General features: G+C 35.7%; 1 protein-coding gene across 1 annotated transcript in view; it reads right to left on the reverse strand.

Annotated features, from left to right (window-relative positions):
• Window positions 1-25,806, reverse strand: part of LOC138700031 (probable cytochrome P450 304a1) — an 83,717-nt gene that overhangs the window by 43,588 nt on the left and 14,323 nt on the right. The window contains exons 2-3 of the mRNA XM_069826321.1: window positions 13,558-13,722; window positions 2,209-2,457 (exon numbers count right to left, since the gene is read on the reverse strand). Of these exons, the coding sequence (XP_069682422.1) occupies window positions 2,209-2,457; window positions 13,558-13,651 (343 nt within the window). The 5' untranslated portion in view covers window positions 13,652-13,722. The remainder of the gene's footprint in view (window positions 1-2,208; window positions 2,458-13,557; window positions 13,723-25,806) is intronic.

Genomic DNA, 25,806 nt, shown 5'->3' on the forward strand with positions numbered 1-25,806 from the left:
GACCAAGAGTCGGCCCATTCTTTTTGCCGCTAAGTGTACCTATGGGAACTCGCTCGTTACAAGAAGTATTGGATAACAAATCTGTTAGTCATCTATTATTCTATTTCACTCCGTGAATCGCTGTTCCATTGAAGGAACTTAGAAAATTTTGGAAGAAGAAAGGCAGAAGAATGGAAGTCACCTGCTATGTTAATATTATAGTGGAGGAGGAAAGACGCACAGCATTATTAGAAGATAGGTTTTACAGCAACAGGGTCGATTTGTCTGAAGACTTTCACCGTATGAATCTAGTGATGAACTTGGCAGTTTTCACTGTTGTTGGTTACTCACGAGAACTTGAGCGGACGGAATGCGAGCTTCACGACTGTGGCTGCTGATTATGATAAACATCACGCACATAAGCATCCCAGTAGCCAGGTTATTACTCTTGCCGAAAACATTAGTTCCAATATGCATATTGAGATTAAAGAATAACAATTATTTTAATAAATAACTACAGTATTAAGTTAATAATATTCTTAATCTAGTATTAATTTTAACTAATAGCATAACTCTGCATTTCGTAAGCACAAGAAGAATTACCAACAACTAATGAAGTCTTCATATTTGTTAATGAATAATATCGCTATTGTGTCACAATGTTGGCATTCATATCACGAATTACTTGCCCCTGCCGCTTCATCCCGCGCTCTTCTTCTCGTGAATAACAACAGTCATTGGAACTGGACCGGAGATATCTATATGCGCGAACATCTTAGTGTGCTGAGAGTCGTAGATGAGAAGGAAGCCAAAACTCGAGAAGTAGGCGTATAAACTTCAAATATGCAAAGTATCTAAAAATTAAAACAAACTTTCTCGCTAACTAAAAAGAAATAATATTGTATTAAATATTTCTAGTGTTCTTTCGGATAGTCATTATCATACCCGAAATTTTTTTCTGATTGAACAAATCCAACACATTCCTTATGGTTTTATAGCCTATTCGGTATCTCGTAAAAAATTACCTGCGCGTCAGGAGGAGAAATGTGAACTGAGAAGCTTCCCTCCCTCGCCACGCTCCTACTTGTAGGAAGCGAGCTCATTTACCCCTACCATAAGGTTCAGACCGATTATTTAGTCCTGACAGCTCAGCGACGCGAAAGAGGGGAAGTAATAGGAGTAGTGGGGAGAGTTCCGGAGTAGAGATTAGGTCGAGCGGTCGGTAAAGGACTGCAGTACAGCTTAACTGTACTGGAAACACAACGCTATACCGCATGCGTGACATCCGATCGCTCTGACTGCAGATGATAGACTAACCTGAACACCCCTTGGCGTAACTTAATGGACTCGCCTGACCCAGGCGCACACTGTCTGAGACTGTCAGGACTAAATAATCGTACTGTACTACTGGGTGTTCATTTCAAAGTGTGTCATGACGTCACTGTTGTTGGGTCACCGATTTGAAGAGAGTTTCAGCTTATATATCAGAAAAGTTGCCTATTATTTAAGGCGTTCTTCAATCTGAACTTGAGAACGTGTACGATATAACTTGAACGTCGTAGCAAGAGATGGCGATCTGTACGGTCTGTGTGCTACCATAACCTCTTTCGAACTGTGTTTTGCGCCGGCAAGTCGTACGCAGGGTATTTGTTATCATCGGTTGTGTACGGTAACATTCCACAACACAAATCAAATGCTCCGTGTCCATGTTGACCGTCGAAGTTAATGTCTACAAATATGTAAGTAATCGTCTTAACCCTCTCCCCATATCCCGACAGTACGTATTTCCAAATAGTTCACATTTCTGCCACTACCGGCGTTACCGTAGGTATCGGTACGTACTTTTCAGAATGAACGCCGTACTTGCTAGGCAACTTCTCTGCCTCATACACCTCTGCGGAAGTGTAGGAAGATTGAATTCTCTAGGCTCATCGGCTAGCCACATGACTGCATACAGCGAGCCATGACATTTTGAACTGAACACCCAGTATATGCTACGGTGTGGCGCACGCAACTGTATTGGTTCCACTGGATAACGAATGACCTACACTGAGTTACATCATTTCTTCTACAATCCATATTAGACCTATTAATTTCTTATTTAGTAATCCTTACACGTACTGTTATATGCAGCAATGTTCGACTACACTATCTTTCTTACTACATTGTAAGAGTAATTTTTATGAAATGACCTCGTTGCCGTTAGTATGCCCTCGAAGTAACTCTCACCCAGGTTCTTGTCGTATGTCCTTTCGTTAATGATGGGCAGTTTGACCCTGCCCTGGAACTCCGGTCGCAACAGCACCTCCCGTATCAGTTCATAGCTGTTCACCACAACCGTTGGAAAGGGGCCTAAGTGCAGACCCAGTATCTTAGTGCGGTACTTCTCAGCCAAATTGTGGTAACCCTTGTGAGTAAATTTGAAGTTGTTCAACAACACCAGGAAGTAGGACCCCCATATAGGCAGCCGAGGCGGACCTGTAAAATAAACATCATTTAAATCATTTGAGTAGGCCATTGACAAAAACACTGAATTGTAACAACTCTTAGATTTACATGTAACTGAACATGTCTACATTTTGGTTTTATTATTATTAGACTATTATTATTATTATTATTATTATTATTATTATTATTCCATTGTTTTCTGTATTGCTATTATTTACATTTGTTATGTATTTTTATACTAGTTGAGTAGAAGAAAAAGCCTTATTGCTGAAACTCTGCCAGTAAAAATAAATCAAAGAAATGAATAACTCACTGAAATTGCAGAAAAGGTCATAGTAGTATCAATCCTTATCACTAGAATGCATTATGAACAGTCTGCGGGTCGAGTTCGGAACCATTAATAGAACGTCAACAGAAGCACAAGATGAAAGTTTTCCCTGATAGTATGTGTCACGCCCAAACATGACGTCACGTGAATGTAGTCTATGAACAACTAACCTCATGTCCTTATTCTTTGTAACATATTACGGTCTCTAATCATCTGTATGTGGAGGATATTCAAATGTACGTACACTTTCTTCTTGATACTTTTAGTGAAAACTTATCGAGCCTCAATGACGATATTTTGTCAATTTTTAATTGGGCAAGAAAGTCTGGGTTAAATCTGAATTCAGATAAAAGCCAAGCCATTTTCTTAAGGCAGTAAAGGCTGCTATCTTCTATTAATACGAACATCCTTTAGTCTGTTTCTCTCAACAACATAATAATTCCCTTCAGTGCTATTGTAAAAACCTCGGCATCTATTTTCGACTCTAATACTATGAACTGCAATACGAAGTCAGATGTATCTGTAGAAAAGTTTTCTGTATCATGCATTCCTTGAAACTTTTGAAAAATTCCTTCCTATAAATTCGAAAAAATCCTAGTACAGATCCCTGTGATACCTCACTTTCACTACTGTGGCGTTTTATATAGCGACCTAAGTGCTGAACTTTCTAAAAAACTTCAACGTGTACATAATGTCTGCATCCGCTTGATTTTAAATATCTGTCGACATGTTCACATCACGAAACATTTTCTACGACTCTCCTGGCTCCACTTGCAAGATTGACGTTTAGTACATTCTCTTTGCCTCCTAGATCGAATTATACATAATTCCACACTAACTACCTTGCCTCTCGGTTTATGCTTTTAGCTTCACATCATAATTGTAATACTCGATCACAGCAAACTCCGTTGCTATCAATGCCACAATATCAGACATCTCTATAATCAAGTTCTTTCTCAATAGACATGGCCCGCTCCTGGAATTCGCTGCCGTTGGACATTAGGATTAGTCTTAGTCCTCAGTGCTTTAAAACTAGATTATTTAGAAATATTTTAAATAAAAATAATTAGTTTTTTTACAACTAGAATTTTTAATATAGAGTGGATCAAAAGTCGCATTCCCCAAACAGTTCCTTACAATTAATTACATTCGATTTACATTTGATTACACATTCCTTTACAGATTTTGTTCAAAATGGAGGCTCTGTTTCTCGTTACACAATTCACAACGTTTAGACACTGATTTACAGATGGCAGAGTATAACTACGATTTTCACGAATGTCTGTACGATCATGTCCCAACTGATTCAGATTTTGCGGTTTCTATGGAAAAACATCATTTTTCAGGATACTACGCAATCACATGACGTTAAGTCGCATGATCTGCGTGGCCATTCTGTTGTAGCCATAGCGTAAGTATTATACTAACTCTACGGTTGTACCACACAGCCAATCCATTCATGGAATTTTTGGTTCGGTTCAAGAAGTCCCTCACTCTTATACCAAATGAAATCCTGCTCCATCCTATTGTCATATTAACTGCATATCGGCAAACCAAGGGCTGTTTTCAAGACGTGACATCGGAAAAACAGTTGACCATGAAAATGATTGCCAACCTACCATTTATTACACCAGCTATCCGTTTGTACAAGTTATGACATCTGTGTATGTGTACAAGTATGAAACCTAAAAACGAATATTGGGGAAAGCGACCATTGACCCACCTTGTAGTTATTTTGTTGTTTCCTTTAACTGCGGTTTCTGAACAAAAGCATAATTTTTCAGATTACTGTGGTCTACCGAAGTACATATGATATTTCAGTGCAGGAATTCTGCTTTACCATATGGTGAAGAATGGGTAGAACGGAGAAAAAATTATCTCCGGCACCGGGACTCGAACCCGAGTTTTCAGCTCTATGTGCTTACGCTTTATCCACTAAGCCATACCACACACCAGATTCTAGTTCCGATTCCGGATCGAATCTTTCTCAGTTTAAGTTTTAACTCTCTGTTTTCCCTTTGGTGGCCTGCCCTCGTGTACTGTGTCACAGAATATGTGACAGTGGCACAATGTCCAACACTATGTACAGAGGTGTACTCATTACAAGCGACTTCGTGATTCAAAACGACGCTTATTCCGTCGAATCCCGTTACTTAGTGTGTTGGACACTGTGTCACTGTCACATATTCTGTGGCACAGTACAAGAGGGCAGGCCACCAAAGGGAAAACAGAGAGGTAGAACAAACTGAGAAAGATTCAATCCGGAATCGGAACTAGAATCCGGTGCGGTTTAGTGGATAAAGCGTCAGCACCATAGAGCTGAAAACCCGGGTTCGAGTCCCGGTGCCGAAGACAGACACCAGTGACACATCTTACCTTCCTACGTGAGCAGTATTTCATTGTTTATCCTTTACAATACAATGTTAGTTAATTAGTAATTGGTTAAAACATGATGAAGCATTCAATACATTGAGAAATATGATATAGGTATGTAAATAGGTAACTGTGATCACAATATTAATCACTATTAAAAGAAAAAATATATAGGACCAGTTAAGATTCGAACTCAGGTTGCCTGGATGACAACTCAGCATCCAACCATATGGGCTACGCTGTTACACCATCTAATGCTTCCCTATTAGGCACCTAACGGAAATATATCACAATCTATAGCAAATATTTTCAAAACGAGGGGTCATTGGCCACCCATATCAGGTATGACTTCAAACAGTGCGTCTTTTACTTTCATCTCACATAATCTTATTTCATTCGGTGATATACAGAACATGTCCTCTCCTTGTTAGTACTTAGCTGTACTAGATTCTCAAAATTATTTTAGTTGAACACTCCATAGGCACTCGTATTTGCGATAATCTTTAATAAAGCTAATTGTACTTGCCGCAATTTTCAGCTTAATAGGTCCACAATCACCAAACAAAATTTTCAGTTTATTCACGGCCACCTAGAACAATCGGAAGATTTCTAGTAAATCCAAGAAAATGAAACCTTGGATCACGGCCGGCATTCGATCTATTAATTCTATTCGTACAAGAAACAAACTTGCTTTAAAAGTTAAAAAGAACCCAAGTAATGTACAACTAAAAAATACTACAGAGCATATAGAAATATGTTGACTCATCATTCGAAAAACGAAAAATTAAATACTATGAATTCAAACTTGATAGATACAAAAATGACCTTAAAAATTCTGGCAAGTTATAAATGAAGCTACAGATGTAAATGTACAAAACAAACAGCCGATCAAGGAGTTAAAAAACGATAAGGGTAAAATCTTAAATTGCAGAAGAAAGATTGCAAACGAAATTAATAATTATTTTTCAGAGACAGGACAAAGTTACAATATGAACATTTCGCTTCCTCCACGTTTCTTTTCCTTGTAATTGGAGATGAAATTATTATTTTAGTTAAAACCTTAAAAAAATAATGTTGTCCCTAGTATAGATGGAATTAAGAACAATACTTTCAAAATTATCAAATCCTATACCAAAACCCATAGTTCGTATTTTTAACTTACTTGTGCAAGGTATATTCCCAGATGTTTTGAAATGTGTCATAGTAATCCCAATATACAAATTTGGAGATAAAGAAATTTAAATAACTATGAGCGTATTCCGAATCTCAGCGCTGAGCAATCAGATGGCATCACGGTGTTCCGAATTTCACCGATGGCGACACTGATGCTCCACCGGTGTCGCACCGGTGCCATCAGCTTGCAGAGGTGGTGGCAGCACAGTCTACTATATACAGTCTAAATGTGTTTTGAGGGTGCTAGAAACAATAGACTGTGACGGTACTGTTTTGCATTGCCTGTAATGAGGAGATATTAGCGATCCTAGTGGTGAGCAACTATCTAATGTTTGCATATTTACTACGTATTGAGCTTCGCGACTGTATATACTAGACTGTGGTGGCAGTCTCCATCAGCCGCCATCAGTGAATCTGATTGGTTCTTGTATACTTGTATAGGGCGGGAATTAGCAGACGAATGACATCGTGCACTGTTGTGTCATGGCGGTGTGTTCTGCTTTAGTTCTACTGTATTGTTTGTAATGAGCACAACGTAAAAACGGATCAGTTATTACTACCGGTTCAAGAAATAAATTGTTTATGCTCTCTTTTCTTTGAACGAGATGGCAGTACGGAAATTTCGCAAAATTTTGCTAGCGTAGCACAGACAACTTACACAGTCGCCATGACAGCCATCGATCCTTCCAGCAGTTTTGTTCCTATTTCGCTGCAGCGTGACGTCATTGTTGTCCACCGGTCCGGTGAGATTCGGAATACGCTGTATAGACCTATATCTTTACTTCCAACATTTTCCAAATTGCTCGAAAAATGTTTAAAGAATAGGTTAATAAATTATTTATAAGAACATAAAATCCTCTGTAAAAATTAGTTTGGTTTCCGCAACAGTATTTCTACTGATGACGCTCTTATTAATGTTAGTGGAAAAATTATCACTGAACTAGATATCGAAAATAAATGTTTGGGTATTTTCTTGGATCTACGGAAAGCTTTTGACACTATCAATCATAATTTACTTTTGGTCAAACTACATACTATTGAGTACGAGAGGAGTGAGACAAGGTTGTAACCTGAGCCCTTATTTATTTAACATATGTATTAATGATATTTTAGATAATGTAGCAAATGTAAATTCTCATTGCCCAGTGTTAGATAACATACCTATTCCGGGACTACTTTTTGCAGATGACTGCGCTATTGGAGCATTTTCGGTCAACGGGCTTCAAAAGGCGATTAACGAAATTAATAGCTTCTGTAAAACTTGGGATCTGAAAATAAACGAAAAGAAATCAAAAGTCCTAATCTGCAAAAAGGGCAACGTGCATAGTAAGAAAGAGAAATGTTACGTGAATAAAGTTCTAATTGATTGTTTTTCCAGATTCAAGTATCTAGGAGTGATAATAGACAGTAGGGGAAATTGGAAGTTGCAAAATGAATTGGCACTGAATAAAGGTAAAAATGCACTCCAAGCAGTAGACAGATGCCTAAATAAATGGCCGAATATTGGGGTGAAGAATTTGGTCAACATCTATAATGCACTAGTAGAATCAAAGATATTATATAATATTGAGATCTGGGGTAGTAAGTTATCCAGCAGAAACGTCGATAAAGTAAGAGCCAAAATGTGTAAAAAAATTTCTAGGAATACCGGAGAATGCTTCTAACCTGGCAGCGTTACTAGAGATGGGAACCGATTCGAGTCTGGGAATTATTCTAGAAATAAAAATCAAATATTTAGGTAATATTCTGTGTAGGAATGATTCGGCAGTTATGAAAACCTGTATTTTTTGTATGAAAGCCGCTAATTGGAAATCGAATTGGCTGAAGGAGCTGGAACGAGAAATAAGCAGATTAGGTCTAAATTGGCTATGGAGAGAACTAGGGTCTATAAACACGAAAACTATTGGAAGAATAGTAAAACAGAGGGCAAACGAAATTTCGAGACAAGATATTTTTAGTAATATTAAAGACCTAGGATCACTAAAATACTATAGGGAGGTTAAGCAGTTTTGGGAACAGGAAGAATATGTTAGACTAAATTCAAGGGAAGAGAGAACATGAATGGCATGGTGGAGATTAGGTATCTGGAGACTCAAGAATAAAAGAGGGAACGTAGAGAAGGATAAATGTCCTTTGTGTGGACTAGCTGAAGACGCAATGCATATTGCGCTAAAGTGTCAGGCAACGAATGATTTGAGACACAGTTGGGTAGATAAAAAATTTCTACAAATAAACGCTATAGTAGCTTATAAAAAATGAATGGTCACCTAAACGCCAGCAATCTGCATAAATTAGGAAAATTTCTTTTTAGAGTTAAAATTAGATGGGAAGAGAAAGTCAAAGCTCTAACGGAGATGGAATTATAAATGTTGAGTAGTCACACGATAAGAAACTACGAAGAGTAGTCAATGAAGCTAACAGAATAATTATTAAGAGATTGAGCATAAAATTAAAAAGCTAAGGTAGGAGTTTTAAATACAAGAGCTATACTTATTATTAGTTGTGTATTATTATTATTATTATTATTATTATTATTATTATTATTGTAAACAGAAGATACTTATAGGTTCATTATGTATTAGTGTGTGTGATATTTGTATTGAGAGTGATGGCGGATTAAGAACTGGAATACATCTAATCCGCCATGACGTGAACAATGATTGATGGAAATAAAAATTAAATAAAATAAATAAAAATACTATTGAGTAGAGGTATATTTTTAAAATTATTCCAATCATATTTTGTAACAATATAAATTATCAAAATCGAAGATCAATTTAATGAGTATAAATATACTTATACAGGTGTACCACAAGGAACAATTTCTAATGTATGTTAATGATTTGTTAAATATAAATTTATAAACATTTAATGGATCTATATATTCATATGCTGATGATAAGGTAGTGGGTTTTCTTGCCAAGAATAATATAAAAATGCTAATATTGTTGCAAAAAATGGCTTGATTTCCACTTCCTTTCTTTAAATATATCTAAATCAACCTTAGTTCCTTTTTTGTTAACAACTGCCAGTGTTCAAAATTTAAAAATTAGCGATGAATATAGACTAATAATATGCAGTGAAAATTGTTTAGATCCCAAAAGTTATAAATGTCCACCATAAAAAAAGCCATATATGTGAAATACTGTATCTAGGTATCATTGATCATAATTTAAAATGGCCTCATCACATTACTTATCTTTGTAAGAGGCTTCGTAAAACAATGTATACATTCATTAATCTTCGATGCTATTTATCCATTACAGTTCTACGAAATGTTTTATTTGGCCATTTTCAGTCTATTATTCAATATGATATTACTGTTTGGGGTGGAAGTACAAAAATTAATCTTAAATTTACTACAAAAACGAATAATTAAGATTTGTTTGAAGAAACGTTTCGACTATCCAACTAAATTAATCTATTCTGAATTTAATATATTTAATGTTGAATAAATTTATAAATATAGGCTTTGTTAAAATATTATCATAAAAATATTAAGTTTATATTATAGACATATAATCATGACACAAAACAAAATAATAATTCAACATTAGTAGAACCTAAATGTTTCACATCTGCATTAATTTTGGCCCTCGGTTGTATAATTCTTTTACTAAATTACACCCAGAACTTCTAACACATAACCCTTAACATATAATAAGAAAATTAGAAACTTGTTAATATCTTCAATTTAATTAAATAAATTTATAACCCATGTGTATGAATTAATCAGCCTATATTACTCGTATATTTGTATTCTATAATTTCGGAATATATATTTTTCATAAATTGTGCTACTTTATTCACGTACGATATTATTCTTCTCTATGATAATCTCATTGTAGCTGTAATTTTTATTTTAGTTACTATTTTATTTTATTTTCTATATTCCTCTTATATTAATAATATACCTGAACTGCGACCGAACACGAGCGCTGTTCATTCGGTCCTCAAATTTTGTTAATATTATTGTATCCTCTTTTTATATTGATTGTATTATTTTATTTCTATTTGTTGTAATTATATTCTGTAGTCTGATGTATTATTCTGTATTATACGGTCTGTTCTGTATTATTTAATTATAGCCTAGTTAGAATTATATATTTAAGTTAATTTTATTTTTTATGTTTATTCCTGCAATTATTATAAATTTTATTAATATTTATTGTATTATCATCATTATTATTATTATTATTGTATATTATATATCACTGCCACCGGGTGTATACCCAATTGTAGTGTTTAACAAATATATACATACATTATATAAATTTGTACTTTATGTTATAGCATCTTCCGATGCATTTGAAATTTGAATATTTGAAATAAACTTACCTAAATACAGAACTTATCTAATCAGCTGCTCGCTACATACTACTGTTAAACGAAATAACGCACAAGATACCCACCAGCGATGGAAAGCTTTCACTTGCTGCACACACTTTAATTCTTACAGGAAAAAGAAAAAGCACGCACTATTAAATGCGTTTCCCTCACTCTTGCATGCATTGCTCGAATGGGTAAAGTTTGAAGAAAAGTTGAACCGTGTAGATCAACCTTTAAACATATCGATCACCCGCAACTGCTGATTCAAGTTAAATGGCGTAAGTCGTCTTACGGATTTTGACCCACCTAGGTATGATTTTAATAAAACTTAATGAAACGACAATATTATTCGGAACATGACAAAGGAATTGCGTTGTTGCATATGTGAATAACGAGAAAATATGTGCCACCTTCGTAATTCTCGATTATAGAGAGCACTCTTAAAAAGTGAATGAGTAATATCAAATACAATGATAATACCGGAAAGTTCACGGTAAAAGTGGCGAATGACTCGCCAGTGCTATCTAGTGGCAAGGATTTTAGGCAGCGAGGATGAATTGACGAATACCCCGATGAACTGTGATATGAGCTTTGTTCTTGAACAAAAGATGTCATTTCGTAAGGATTATTCTCATTATAGTTGCACATAATGTCAGTTAAATGTTGAATTCTTACTCTGGGTTTTGTAAAAACTACGCCTAGCAAAATATGCTAGATCTTTCTTTAGATTTATAAAAGTTAGAGATTGGGAGTAGTCATGTACACACCAGTAGAATATTACTTTTCTGTTACAAGATTATTATTATTATTATTATTATTATTATTATTATTATTATTATTATTATTATTATTATTCTGCAATTATTTGCTTTTATCTTTTAGGTGTGCCATGCTCATATGGGTAAATAAACGCAAAAGACAGACGTTAGTTAGCAAGGTTTAATAGGTCGCGTCAGCTACTATCGCTATTTGCGTCCTTATCTAAAATTCTTTAAGAATTAAAACACAAACCATATCATAATCAAAATACGAGCACCAACTAAAAACGTTGTCAACCTTCTAGACGAAACGTTTAAAATTAAAGGGACAGGATATCTGTACAAAAATTACCGAATATATTCAGATCACTTTTGATTAATTATCGGACTTCAATAACCATAATTTGAAACATTAGGGGGTAAATAAAAATAGAATGTCATAAATTGGAAAAGTTTACCGGAGTTTCAAAGACTGTTAATTTTTAATACTCTGCTTTTAATAACAGACTGAAGATAACAGTTATTACTTCACTGAATTTAACAGCTCCTTCTTCCGAAACTATGAGTCAGAATCAAAGCACAATGAAAAAACCGCGAAGGTTTCAAAGAAACATATTAGATCTTGCATCGAGGAGACTACGGGTTTTCTGATATCAGACAGAAACGACAGACGATACTCCTCCATCATGTAATTAGACAGTGCATTAGCAATGACATAGGTATTCTCTATATTAACTGAAACAGTATGTATTAAAATGCATAAATTTACTTTACATTGTTCAAACAAAACAAAATTTCTTTAACGTTTCTCCGTATGAAAATTTGGAAGTCTTTACTTTTTTTTAACAAAATAGTGTGCCTTGGGATGCGTAACATAAAAATGTGAATTGTTGATTTTGTGAAGAAAGTGGACTCATGTTTTTTATAAGTGATTCAGGTAGTTATTCGGTCAAATAATTTGCCTAGTCCTACACTTTAAAGGCATTGTTCATATTTCACTAAATTAAGTTCTTTCTTTTACGGTGCAAGAAATCCTAAAAGATAAAAATTGGCTCAAGTGGAAATGACAGCTCTGAACACAGCAAGTTCAAATGCCGATTTAATTAAAATTGTTCAAGATAATGAATTCATTAGTCACAACTCTGCTTAAAAAGAAGGAACTGGGGAGACGAAATTCCAGTTACGACAGAAATTTTGCCGCAACTTTCCATTAATGTTCACCTCAAGGCTGAAGATTTTTAAGAAGAAAATTATGTTTGCCAACAGATCTCTCAAAAATTGGCTTCATGAATTTGGTATAGGCCCCGGTATAAATCACACCATACAATTAATTATTAAAAATAAAATCCGATAGTCTACCATTGAATGAAAAGGTTGTAACTATTATTGTTGGAGATAAAATGTCTTTGGAGGAAAATATAACTTATAATGCTAAAACAGACACTTTGAGGGATCCATTGAATTAGGTATAAACAGGCCCAACCAACAAACTTCAACTGACGTAAAAATTTCAGAAGTGCCGTTTGCAAACCAAGCATTGGTTTTCATTATTCGAGGAATGTACAGAATTTTAAAGCAAACTATAAGTTATTTTCGAAAAAAAAGATGCTATGTCCGCAGAGATTTTAAAATCACATCTGCTTGATGTAAAAGATAAAATACAAGATACAGGCTTCATTCCTAAAGCAGCGACTGTGCTAGTATTTTCACTGACAAATATTTCAATGTGCTAATAAATTGTTACATCAAAAATAAAATGTATAATCATTAGCTTAGAAACGAAATACGCAATGTATGAAAGTTTCTAAAGTCATGCACAACTAAATCAAATACAAGAATTGTCTCATTTCATTTTTATTTCAATAACTTTGTAACTTCTTATTAATTTAAAATGCTGTGAACTTTGTGACTAATTACTTCTGTTGATTTACATTTTCTTATTGACATCAAATGCACACCTCTCCGTTTTTCCTTACTTAACCCAGCACGCCGCTAGAAGTGTATATCAATCCAAGCCGCTAGATAACAGCACAGTCACTTTTCGCCGCCGCTTGCAATGCTAAACAGGCAAGCTTTCCAGCAGTATTATGTAATATCCATGTCCCAGGTAGGACTGAAACTTAGATGTCAAATTTATTTGCATGTGAAGTTGATTCTAATGTGCTTTACCTGGTGGAAAATTTGGTGGCCGTTGCTTGGAGAACCTGTACAAGTAGATCAGTAATAGAGTGGAGATAACTAAAAGTAGCAGTGCGGACAACATCCTTAAGACTTCCGTCGAGTTCTGCCGCTGTCTGGAGACTGCTGACACAACAGCAACACAACATCTGAAATCTGAATAGTCGAAATATATACGATGCACTAGACGGCCGTCAGGGCGCACTCGCGAGCCCCTACTACAGTATTAGCCAATCACCCCTCATAATGTCTCCCCCGCCACAGCTGGTAGATAGGTAGGTATGCTTCTACCGTTCGTCTTTCTAATGTGAAATTAAAGTACACAAACAGGAAGGTCAATAAATGTTATCAAAAACTTACACATACAACATTAATGCTGACATACACAACTATTATCTCTATTTGTAATACATATTATTATAATATTGAAAGTGTAATTGACTTTTGTATGCACTCTGAATATCGCTATACAGGGTGTTTCAAAAATACGGGACATAATTTCAGGTATGTATTTCCCACATGTAGACAATCAAAATAGTTCATTACAACATGTGTCCGGAAATGCTTTATTTCCGAGTTATGGCCTTCATAACATTGAAATTCACCGGAACGTTTTTCTTTCCGCAGGTCGTTGCCGTCAAAGGAGACATTAAGAGGGCACTCTGACAGTTCATTCCGAGGCGAAGGTTACATTCAGTGTTGTGTAGGCGTTAGACTGTGCGACATGTATTCAAATCAAGAGCTGGCAGAGATACACTTCATGTACGGTAAGGCGGACGGCAATGCTGCGCTGGCTCGTCGTTTGTATCAGGAGAGGTACTCACAGCGACAATGTCCAGATCGGAAGGCATTTGTACGTCTCCATTACCGTCTGTGCGAGTATGGAAAATTTAACTCTCCTGGTTTGGGAAGGGGACGACCAAGATCTACAACTCCAGAAGTACAGGAGGAGATTCTGGAGGCTGTGAACATGACTCCTTCTATCAGCACACGAAGGGTAGCGTTGCAAGTCATTGTTCCTCATACGACTGTCTGGAGACTGTTGAAAGAGTATCAATTGTATCCTTATCATTTGCAACGTGTACAGACCCTGTCACCTGCAGATTACCCTGCACGAGTTAGGTTCTGTCAGTGGTTCTTGCAGCAGTGTGGTGGAAATCCGAACTTTCCTGCCTTAGTATTATTTACAGATGAAGCACAGTTCACACGAGATGGCATAACAAATTTCCAAAATCAGCATGTATGGGCGTATGAAAACCTACGTGCAACTGTTCCATCTCATCACCAGGTGCGGTTCTCCCTCAACATGTGGGCCGGTATCATTGGTGATCGATTAATTGGACCCCATGTACTTGTAAACAGACTTACGGGGCAGGCGTACACAAACTTCCTGGAAAACACCATACCTCATGTTTTAGAAGACACTCCACTGATCAATCGTCAACACATTCACTTCTTGCATGATGGCACTCCTGCACACTTCGGTCGTACGGCTCGCCGGTACTTGGATCGAAGGTTTCCTGATCGATGGATAGGTAGAGGTGGCCCAATTGCTTGGCCTCCACGCTCACCTGATCTGAACCCTCTCGATTTCTACTTGTGGGGCCATTTAAAATCATTGGTTTATTCTTCTCCGGTGCCTGATTTGGAATCCCTTCGGAATCGAATTGTGGCATGTTCTGAGGACATACGCAATACTCCTGGAGTTTGGGATCGTGTTCGCAGGTCAATGAGACACCGATGTGAGGTCTGTATTCAAGCAGGAGGTAGACATTTTGAACATCTTCTGTAATGACAACGACCTGCGGAAAGAAAAACGTTCCGGTGAATTTCAATGTTGTGAAGGCCATAACTCGGAAATGAAGCATTTCCGGACACATGTTGTAATGAACTATTTTGATTGTCTACATGTGGGAAATACATACCTGAAATTATGCCCCGTATTTTTGAAACACAGTGTATATAGGGAGGAATAAAATGTTTAAAAAGATTAGAAGTCAAATGCTATACACGTACGTATACTGTAGAAATATTTGAATTAATGTCGTACTGTAAGATTAAATCATATCAAAGACGTCTTAAGGGGAGAGGATGGTATTTTTTGGTGAAAAATGAGTAAATTTTTTCAAAAAAAAAAAAAGTCTTTAAAATACCCTGTAATATGTGTGGAATGCATATCATAACATTTTGTGGATATTTGTGCCCTTATCGGATGTTGAGTCGCCATTTTTAAACTTCCTGCGTTATGGATTTTTAAATCACTGGCCCACTTTTATTGTTGTTTCCGGTAAATTAAATTTTCAAATATTTTTTTTACTTTAAAATACACTTTGATATGTGTGGAATGCATTGCATAACATTTTGTGAGTATTTGTGCCCTTATCGGATGTTGTGACGTCATTTTCAAACTTCCTGCGCTATGGATTTTTAAATCACACGCCCGCTTTTATCGGTTTCCAGTAACTTTTTTTTTTTTTTTTTTTTTTTTTTTTTTTTTTTTTTTTTTTTTTTTTGCTACATTGCCAGACGTAAATGGATATAATTTCTGAACTATTAAAGATGCATGAAATTTAGAACACACATTCATTAGACTATTAGGAAACTTTTCTTTCTAACAGAATTTTGTTAATTGATTTCATTTTAAAAGTACGTCCGTTTGTTTGCAAGAAAGGAAATCAGAAAATTGTTATTACATTTTAATTGCTTATTTTACAAACGTAGTGAATAATATCAAAATTCTGTTACAGACAGTTTGTAGAACATGCTTTTGCAAATACATTGCAAAAAACTGTTTGAATCTATCTTTAAAAACGGTTTAGATATATCGGTTTTAGTACAATCCTGCATTGGCTATATTTTTTTCAAATTTGGGCCCCAAATAATTTTTTTAAAATATTTTTATTTGGTTGAATTGCCACAGCTATGAGCTCTCTACATACAAAAAATTAATATTTTACACCAAATAGGGAAAAAGTTAAAAAAATTACCATCCTCTCCCCTTAAAATAAAAACAATGCCAACCAACCAACCTTAAAGAGAAAGTGCTTGTTAACACGACACGGTTCACGCAGTTTGTCAGATCATTTGAAATAAGGCACAGTTGTCTGACTACGAGTCACTTAATTACTATAATATTAGTTACATCCCACTTATTCATATTCATATCACTGCTGGCAATTATTTTCTTTTGCTTATTCATACAGAAGTTTAGGACCTTTTTCGGTATTAATGTTCATTCATTCATTCATTCATTCATTCATTCATTCATTCATTCATTCATTCATTCATTCATTCATTCATTCATTCATTCAGTCCACACCTGTAGAGTAACGGTTAGCGCGTCTGGCCGCGAAGCCAGGCGGCCCGGATTCGATTCCTGGTCGGGGCAAGTTACCTGGTTGAGGTTTTTTCCGGGGTTTTACCTCAATCCTATATGAACAAATGCCGGGTAACTTTCGGTGTTGGACCCCGGACTCATTTCACCGGCATTATCACCTTCATCTCATTCAGACGCTAAATAACCTAAGATGTTGATAAAGCGTCGTAAAATAACCTACTTAAAAAAATTCATTCAGTCGGCCTGGTTGGCATAGTTGGTATAGCGCTGGCCTTCTATGCTCGAGGTTGTGGGTTCGATCCCGGGCCACGTCGATGGCATTTGAGTGTGCTTAAATGCGATAGGCTCATGTCAGTAGATTTACTGGCATGTAAAAGAACTCCTGCGGGACGAAATTCCGGCACACTGGCGACGCTGATATAACCTCGGCAGTTGCGAGTGTCGTTAAATAAAACATAACAAGTTGGTACAAGGTGTACAAGTTACCAATTGTGCTACTGCCATTAGTACTACTACAGTATTACCATTACCATTACTAAACTACTTCTACTACTACTGATTGATTTCAGGAAGACTGGCCTTGAAACTTAGCCGTTCAAGTACATTGTACACCTTATATGCGATGCTCGACTAAGACCGACTCATGGCCCGGGTGACATTCGTGAATTCTACACTGGGCCCTAGAGGTAATGACCTCTCATCTATCAACGAGTCCGAACCGGGAGTTCGGATCCCCAAGCCTTTTCAACTTAGATCGGCATCGGAAACCCGTAACATCCTCAGACATGATCTCGTAGATAAAATGAGGGGAGATGGAATGAAAGAGGGATAAGGGAGTACCCCGAGAAAAACTCTCTGTAACATCTGTTTTGTCCTCCACAAATTCCACCCAGACCTAACCGGGGATCGAACCCGGGCCGCCTGTATAGAGGAACAGCGCACTAGCACTGTCGCCAAAGACACGAATTCTACTATTACAACTACTAAAATACCATTAATACTGATGCTGCTACTGTTGCTGCTACTGCTTCTACTAGTTGTACCAGTACCAGTAATATCACTACCAAAGTAATACTCCTACTACGTCTGCTATAATTATAATAATAATAATAACAATTATTATTATTATTATTATTATTATTATTATTATTATTATTATTATTATTGGCATAGCTTAACGGGAATGACGTGAGACAAATAAATACACAATGATTATGTATTTCTCTGTGTTTGTGATTATTATTATTATTATTATTATTATTATTATTATTATTACCAGACTGCGGCCCAGGGCACCGAAACGTATTAAGTTGTGAACGCACGGACTACAGTGTTGTATAGATCGAGGGGAATGGGAGATTGAAAGTATCACACAATTTTTCAGTTGCTCATCTTCGAAGAGAATAGTAATGTTTAACAAGTATTTGGATGAATATTGTACAATAATGTCAATGTTCGTTTAATTTTCGTTGTATGAATAATGCTGGTCAAATTCTCTTAGGTGAAGTTTCATAGAACTACTATCCTATTCTACTAATATCCGCTGTGTGGAATAATTGTTTCCTAAGTTATATACATATTGTATGTACCGGTACATTTCTATAGAGATTTCATATTTTTTATTTATCTCTAGCTTATTCTTATATTGTCCTTCTTATCCCTTTGCCTACATGTTGCAACTGATACGAGGAATTGCATTCTCATTTTAACTTAACGTTGTGTCTCGACACCAGCACTGACCCTCGAAGTAATGTTGAAATTAAAAGAACTCTGTAAATTCTGTGCAATTTTGAACTTTAAGTTTATCCTAATAGTACCACATTTTCTCTTCAACTTATACAATTTAATGTTGCAAACCAGGGGCGTACGCAAAGGGGGGATTATCAGGTCTGTACTCGCCCTTGAATTAAAAAAATGACATATTTAGATTTGATTTTTTTTTATCCATAATCGTTTTCCTTTCTCTAATATTTCACAGTCAGAGTAATAAACTCTACATCGACATAAGGCATACTATTCATACCACTCCTTCAATATAATCCCTGTGCTTGGTGCTGCAACAATTTCGAATTATAACAAAGCTATCTATATTATAGAGAGACCTACCGCCTAGTACGACCTTGTAATAAAATGAAGCTAACACAATATGAATTTAACTTGTTCTGAAATATATTGGAAAGATTACTTTGATAGTTCTAGTGTATAAATGTTAAATATTGTGCACTGTCGATTTTAAACTCATTTTAAGAGCAGTATTCACCCTTTCGTTAGTAATAGCTCTGATTTTATTGTGAAACGTTCGTTTAACGTTTTGTGCGTTTGACAGTTCATAGTTTTAATAATAATAATAATAATAATAATAATAATAATAATAATAATATTAATAATAATAATAATAATATTTTCCCATTAATTGAGCCTAAATGTCATACAAGTGCAGCTCTTAAACATGGTGCTTGTTTCGGTCGAAGACTTTATAATAAAATTACAAACCATTTTCCAAATTTAAAATGTTTTAAAATTGAAGCTTTTAAAAAAGAAATTTATAAAATTATTCATGATATATAATATTAACAAATGTGTGTATTTTTTTACTTTTTATTTCTGTCGACTATATTCATGTTTTTATTGACTATCACTGGCTTCTGTGTGATTGTCCAGTTTATATTAAATGTGTTTTTCTCCCTTTTTCTCTTTGTCTTTCTCTCTCTCTCTCTCTCTCTTTCTCTCTCTCTCTTTATTTTTTATTTTTTTGCTCTTGTGTGTTATTTATTGGTTTGAATGAAGTTACTTATTGTATTTAGTAAACTGTCCTTGTAAATTTTATGTTATATTATTGACTAAAACAACACCCTACACGAGCTCTTACAGTAGTGGCTAGAAACATTTTTGTTTTATAATTTTAATTTGTATTCACTAGCTAGTTAAATAAATAAATAAAATGACCCCTCCCTTGACAAAATTTTGCGTACGCCACTGCTGCAAATATTTCATTTTTATAACTCTTACTTCTGACAATTGAAGAAGAGATCCCTTTTATTTGCTATGCACTTTAATCGCATAATATTATTAAGGCAAACAAACATTGTTCTTGACAAGTACGTAATGCGTAATATACGGCTGCATGTGAAGACAAGTAAAGGGTGCGTCAGAAAGAACGGATGGATTTCACAGGGCAAGAAAATTGTAAGGATTCATCAAATCAAAAATTTATTGTTATCAACAGATTCACCAATATATGCAGTTTATTTACGGTATACAACATCATCCATATGATGTCCTTGGCTTTCGATACAGGCATCGAGGCGTTTTCTGAAGTTCGCCGTAACTTTCACAGTCATAGTTGGTGGGATTGCCGCAATTTCTTCACGTATCGCCGTCTTCAGTTCGTCCAGTGTATGTGGTTACTTACGCCTTCAAATGGTCCCAAAGAAAGAACTCGCAGGGCGCGAGATCTTATCGTAACCTCGACAATCTCAGTGCAATAGCATGTTTGCGGGCTGATGGTTGAGGTGGCAGGACAACCTACTGTCTGTCTCCACATTTGCAGGAGTACACGCGCTCCGTGTTCGTCCAGGTGATTTCTTCTTTAATGTTGAACCTGTGGTACGAAATGAAGCCGCCCGAGTTGGAATCCTAGCGTAAAGTCCGATGTCGAAATGAGTCCTGAGTGACGATCAGAGACTCTTCATTTTTCAAAAATGTCTCTGCGATGAAAGCACGTTGTACACCAGACCAACACCATGTTCTCAACTGAAACTGCATTCTATAGCTGACCCAACAGTCGTGGTCCCCCTCACTCTATCCCTCCCCTCGCTGCGTATTGATAGTTTGAAATCCATCCGTTCTTTCTGACGCACCCTGTACAAGTGGAAGAACAGCACTTTTATTAATGTTAACAATTGATAGTGAAAGTTGCAGTTCAGCGCCTGCGCTGCGGCTGCGTCTGTACTGCTCTCGATGAGGTACAGCCGCGCGGCTCAATGTGCACTACTGTCGACGCAAGCAGCTGACGCAGCAAAGAAATCCATTTCCCAAGTGCTGTGGCAGTGTAGTGCGTCACCCGCAATCCGTCAGCCGCATGCGTCAGATGCTTCATAGGAATTACACCAAAAGGATGCAGCTAGCCTACTTTTCGTTTTCAATGTAGCATTTGTCCCACAATCCTCGTAAACCTAAAAGGATGCATTCACTCTTCATTTTCAATGTTGCCTTTATGACCTTGTCCTGGCTGGCTGTCTGGCTTGCCTATGCTGGACCCGAGACAGGTTCGTAAACTTAGCCACATTTTGGCCCATTGTGCGCCCTACTGTATATATACGACGACTGTCCAAGTCCGATAGGTGGCTCGGGTAGTATAGTGAATCCGACGCTGACAGGTGGTCCACCCTGCTCCAGCATCTGGTTGATAAGCCTCAGGGGTCGGAGCACCAAGTCCTTCCTTATATTCGCATCGGAAACCCGTACTACTCCCAAGACTTCACCTCAGCCTATTTTTACTATTGCTGATGATCAGGCTTAGGATCCGGGACACTTCAGCAACCAACGTACGCACAACTTGACTATAGAGTTCCTTGAACATAGTAGACAGACATACTGTGAATGTAAACAACGACGTCAATGTGCTGCGTTATATTCTGTTGTTAATAGTACAATCTAGTGACGGTGGAAAATGAAGTAGGATACATACCTCACAAGTTTTCATGTCCCTTGGCACATTGAAGTAGTTAGCATTACAATGAGCAACCATGTAGTACATTTATTTATTTATTTATTTATTTATTTATTTATTCAGTTGTTTATTTGTTTATTTATTTATTTATCCACCCAACCATCCATCTGTCTATCCGTCCGCCGCCTGTTTCTCTGTTTATCCGTCTATCTACCTACCTACCTACCTACTACCTATCCGTCCATCCGTCCGTCTATCTATCTATCTATCTATCTATCTATCTATCTATCTATCTATCTATCTATCTATCTATCTATCTATCTATCTATCTATCTATCTATCTATCTATCTATCTATCTATCTATCTATCTATCTATCTATCTATCTATCTATCTATCTATCTATCTATCTATCTATCTATCTATCTATCTATCTATCTATCTATCTATCTATCTATCTACCTACCTACCTACTACCTATCCGTCCATCCGTCCGTCTATCTATCTATCTATCTATCTATCTATCTATCTATCTATCTATCTATCTATCTATCTATCTATCTATCTATCTATCTATCTATCTATCTATCTATCTATCTATCTATTTGATGAGAAGGTTTTAGATGAAATTCGTGACTAATTAACAAATTCAAACATATTCACTTCTATTGATGAGACAACTGATACTTAGCGATGGCGTGTTGCAAACCTGATTGTTGACAAAGTGAGGATGGGGCAGACGACAACTCCTTGTGCTATAAAATTTTGCTTAAAGTCAATAATTCCACAATTGCAACATTTTTATAAAGGATTGTGTAAGTTAAAATAAATTAATTAATTACCGGTACTGAAATTAAAATTTAATTTTAACAAATTACATAATTCATATTTTATAGATATTCATTTCAACACACTGTTATTGTACTTATTGTGTTTTAGGTATTGTGTGGCCAGATAATTTAAATAAAGACAGAGTTCTGTCACTCCTAAGTGATGTCGCCCCATACATGTTGAACAGTTTTCTATGTGATGAAGAATTTCTATCAAAGCAGCACAAGCAGCATTGCAGAACAGAAACATGCACAGGATTTGACTGATATCAAAACAAACTTTGCAAAGTTATCTACTGCAATAATGAAGTTGGAAGCAACAGGCGTACTACTGGTGGATTCATTGCCAATTATTGAGGATTTGCAGGGTTTCCTATGTTTTTTTTTTTTTTTTTCAATGGTTTATGTGTTTAACAGCTAAGAAAAAGCTAGACAAAGTGGCTGGATCAAATCCAGATTACAAATTCCTTTGTTCAGTAATGACACTTAAATTCGAGGATAGCTTGAATGAAGAATTTGACCTGACACTTTGACAAAATGATTTCCTCATTCAAGTATGTAACCATAACGACTTGTGAGATAGAATGTTATGATATGTTAATTGGTTATTAATCGGGACAGTAGGAAATAAAGTAAAGTTAAAAGAGCGAAGACAAAAAACAATCATGGTGCACTTTTTCGTTTTCCTTCGCCGTGCATGTTTAGCAATGAGATAGTGCATGATTGCATGTATATTTCGAGATTTGATAGTGCATGGATGTCTCGTCTCTAGTTATCCAACCATGATGAGAAGTTATCACATAAGGTCGTCATGTCCCTGTCACTTTGTAAAATAGAAGTAAACATTTAAGTGACCCTGCAACTTCTGCGTAATCTAAATCGATTAAATATTTCATGACCCGATGCACTGCATCAGAAGAAAATATTCCTACACTCCCCTCGTGTGTTTCATTTTGAACTCCGATCACCTTCACATTTTGACTCATTGCCTTCATTCATTTTTTCCATATTTTCCTCAGCAGTAAGGCGAATTTATTGTAATCGAATCAAACACTTGGACTCATCTCGCCATCATCATTTCCATGTAACGTAGATAACCGCGAAGTTGATATAACGTTGTTACAAAATTAAAAACGGGTTACCTCATCGTTTCTAAAAAAAAAACTTGCATAAAATACACTTATTGTAGGCCACAGAAAGATAATACATAATAATAATAATAATAATAATAATAATAATAATAATAATAATAATAATAATAATAATGGTTTATTTTAACTGGCAGAGTTAAGGCCATTCGGCCTTCTCTTCCACTCAACCAGTATGATAGAAAATTACTACAATGCTATGAATATAACATAATACAATTCAAAGCAATACAATACTACAATACAAGACAATATAATACATAATTAATATAATACAGAGATAATTCTTTTCATCTTCACAACACCAATAAAATAATTATGTAATAATAATAATAATAATAATAATAATAATAATAATAATAGTAATAATAATATACATAGATCAATGGGCAATGCATGCACGTACATGCACACCCCCCCCCCACACACACACACACACACACATACATACATACATTACAGTAGTAAATAAACAAGAGTCATGAAGTTGACCTCTGTCTGTGATAGTGTTCTGTTATAATTAGACTTCGGATTTTAGTAAAAACCTATTTTAATCCTTAAAAGATAAGTTCATAAAAACTTACAAGTACACGTTTTATATAAAACTATGCCTAAAATTCGTATTTTAATAGCACCTAAAAATGCCTATTTTGACGACAAAGCCTATTTTGATCTATTAAGTATGCTTTATCTCTAATAAGTCAAATCATCCATTACTATTTCGAAAATTTATATTTTAAATTCCAAATGTGTTCCTGGTTCTGTTGGAAATAAAGTACGGGATAAAGTGGAGCAAGTTCTGCAGAGAAATGTTGGACTGAAGGACCTGTGTACTGCTTCTGATATCCTAGCAGGGATGTATGTGCAAAGACCAGGAGTATAGCATAATATACCTGTATTTGTGCCCTAACTGTAACCTGCAGAATTCTTTCAGCATTTTTCCTCATTTCAGTGACTTTTTTTGAAATGTAGAATTATATTTAATTTTAAAAGAAAAAAAGTCTCAGGATTCAAGAGAATATGCTTCAAAAACTGTCATCCGGCTTGTAAGCATTTGAAGGATATTAAATTAACTAAAACACTGCCAGCTGGTTCACATCCTATGGTTGCTTACACTGCCTGCCACCTAGCGGCAAAATAACTTTGATTGAGCAGGCAGTTTACGCAGCTATAGGATGCGATCCAACAGGCAGTGAACTAAAATTACTAAAGCATAATTCAGCAATGCAAGCTACTTGAACTTCTATACAGCGGAATCTATGATGCGTAATAGTTTCAACGAAATCTATTATATTGGAGCTTCTACTACTGTTTTGTTAAAATAAACTTTAATACAAATTATTAAAATAAAACATAATGTGGTAACAATTTGGTAACAAGTCAAATTCTAAGAAGTTTTCCTAAAATAATACACAACACATAAGTTTCAAAATGTCAGAGTGTTAATGTTAAGGCGCGTTTTGGTGTTTAGAGATGTTGTCGAATGCTAGGAAGCTCTGGAGATAGTATCAGAGTTCGGTATGAAAGACTGTATCTGTTGACAAGGAGAAAGACTTCGATATACGACGTCACAAGCTTATGAATATATGTAGGTGCTAAGAAAAACAGATCTTCATCGAAAGGAAATTCGATATATTAAGAGCCTGATCTAGAGCCAGAGTAGTGGAATAAGGATTGATGGAGAACAAAATGTTCGTATGTAGATCCGTAAAGATGTCAGTCAAGGTTATGTGCTTTTCTCGCTGTTATTCAATTTCTATTTACGAAATACTTGCAGGCATTGAGAGAAACGTAATAATAAACAGGACATAGATTAACAATAAGCGATCTGCTGGTTGCATGGGAATGTTTAATCGCAAATATTTCCAATATTAATATTTGGCAAAATCTTTATTTGATATCAGTTGTACTTTCTCAAACCTAAAAACGAATTCAGTCTCAGAGTCTTCGATTCCAAGATTTCATTTACCTCATTCTCCTTTCTAAACACGAATGTTTATTTTGTGAATGACTGATTTTTCTGCCATAAGTACTATGTGTTTTACCCTTGATTTATTGAAACATTCTTATTTTTGTTTTAATACTTCAGTTATATTTAATATTTTATTATAACCTGAGAGTTAATTTTGAATTTTACCTTACCTGGGACACGCATATCAAACACGCATGAAAGAAAGTACATTATTTTCCACTCTTCACTCATTAAAAAGATTGTACCACTATCCAGCTAAATTAAGGCAGACGCTTGTACAGA

This window comes from Periplaneta americana, chromosome 5 (assembly GCF_040183065.1).
Source record: "Periplaneta americana isolate PAMFEO1 chromosome 5, P.americana_PAMFEO1_priV1, whole genome shotgun sequence".
NCBI classification, from domain to species: domain Eukaryota; kingdom Metazoa; phylum Arthropoda; class Insecta; order Blattodea; family Blattidae; genus Periplaneta; species Periplaneta americana.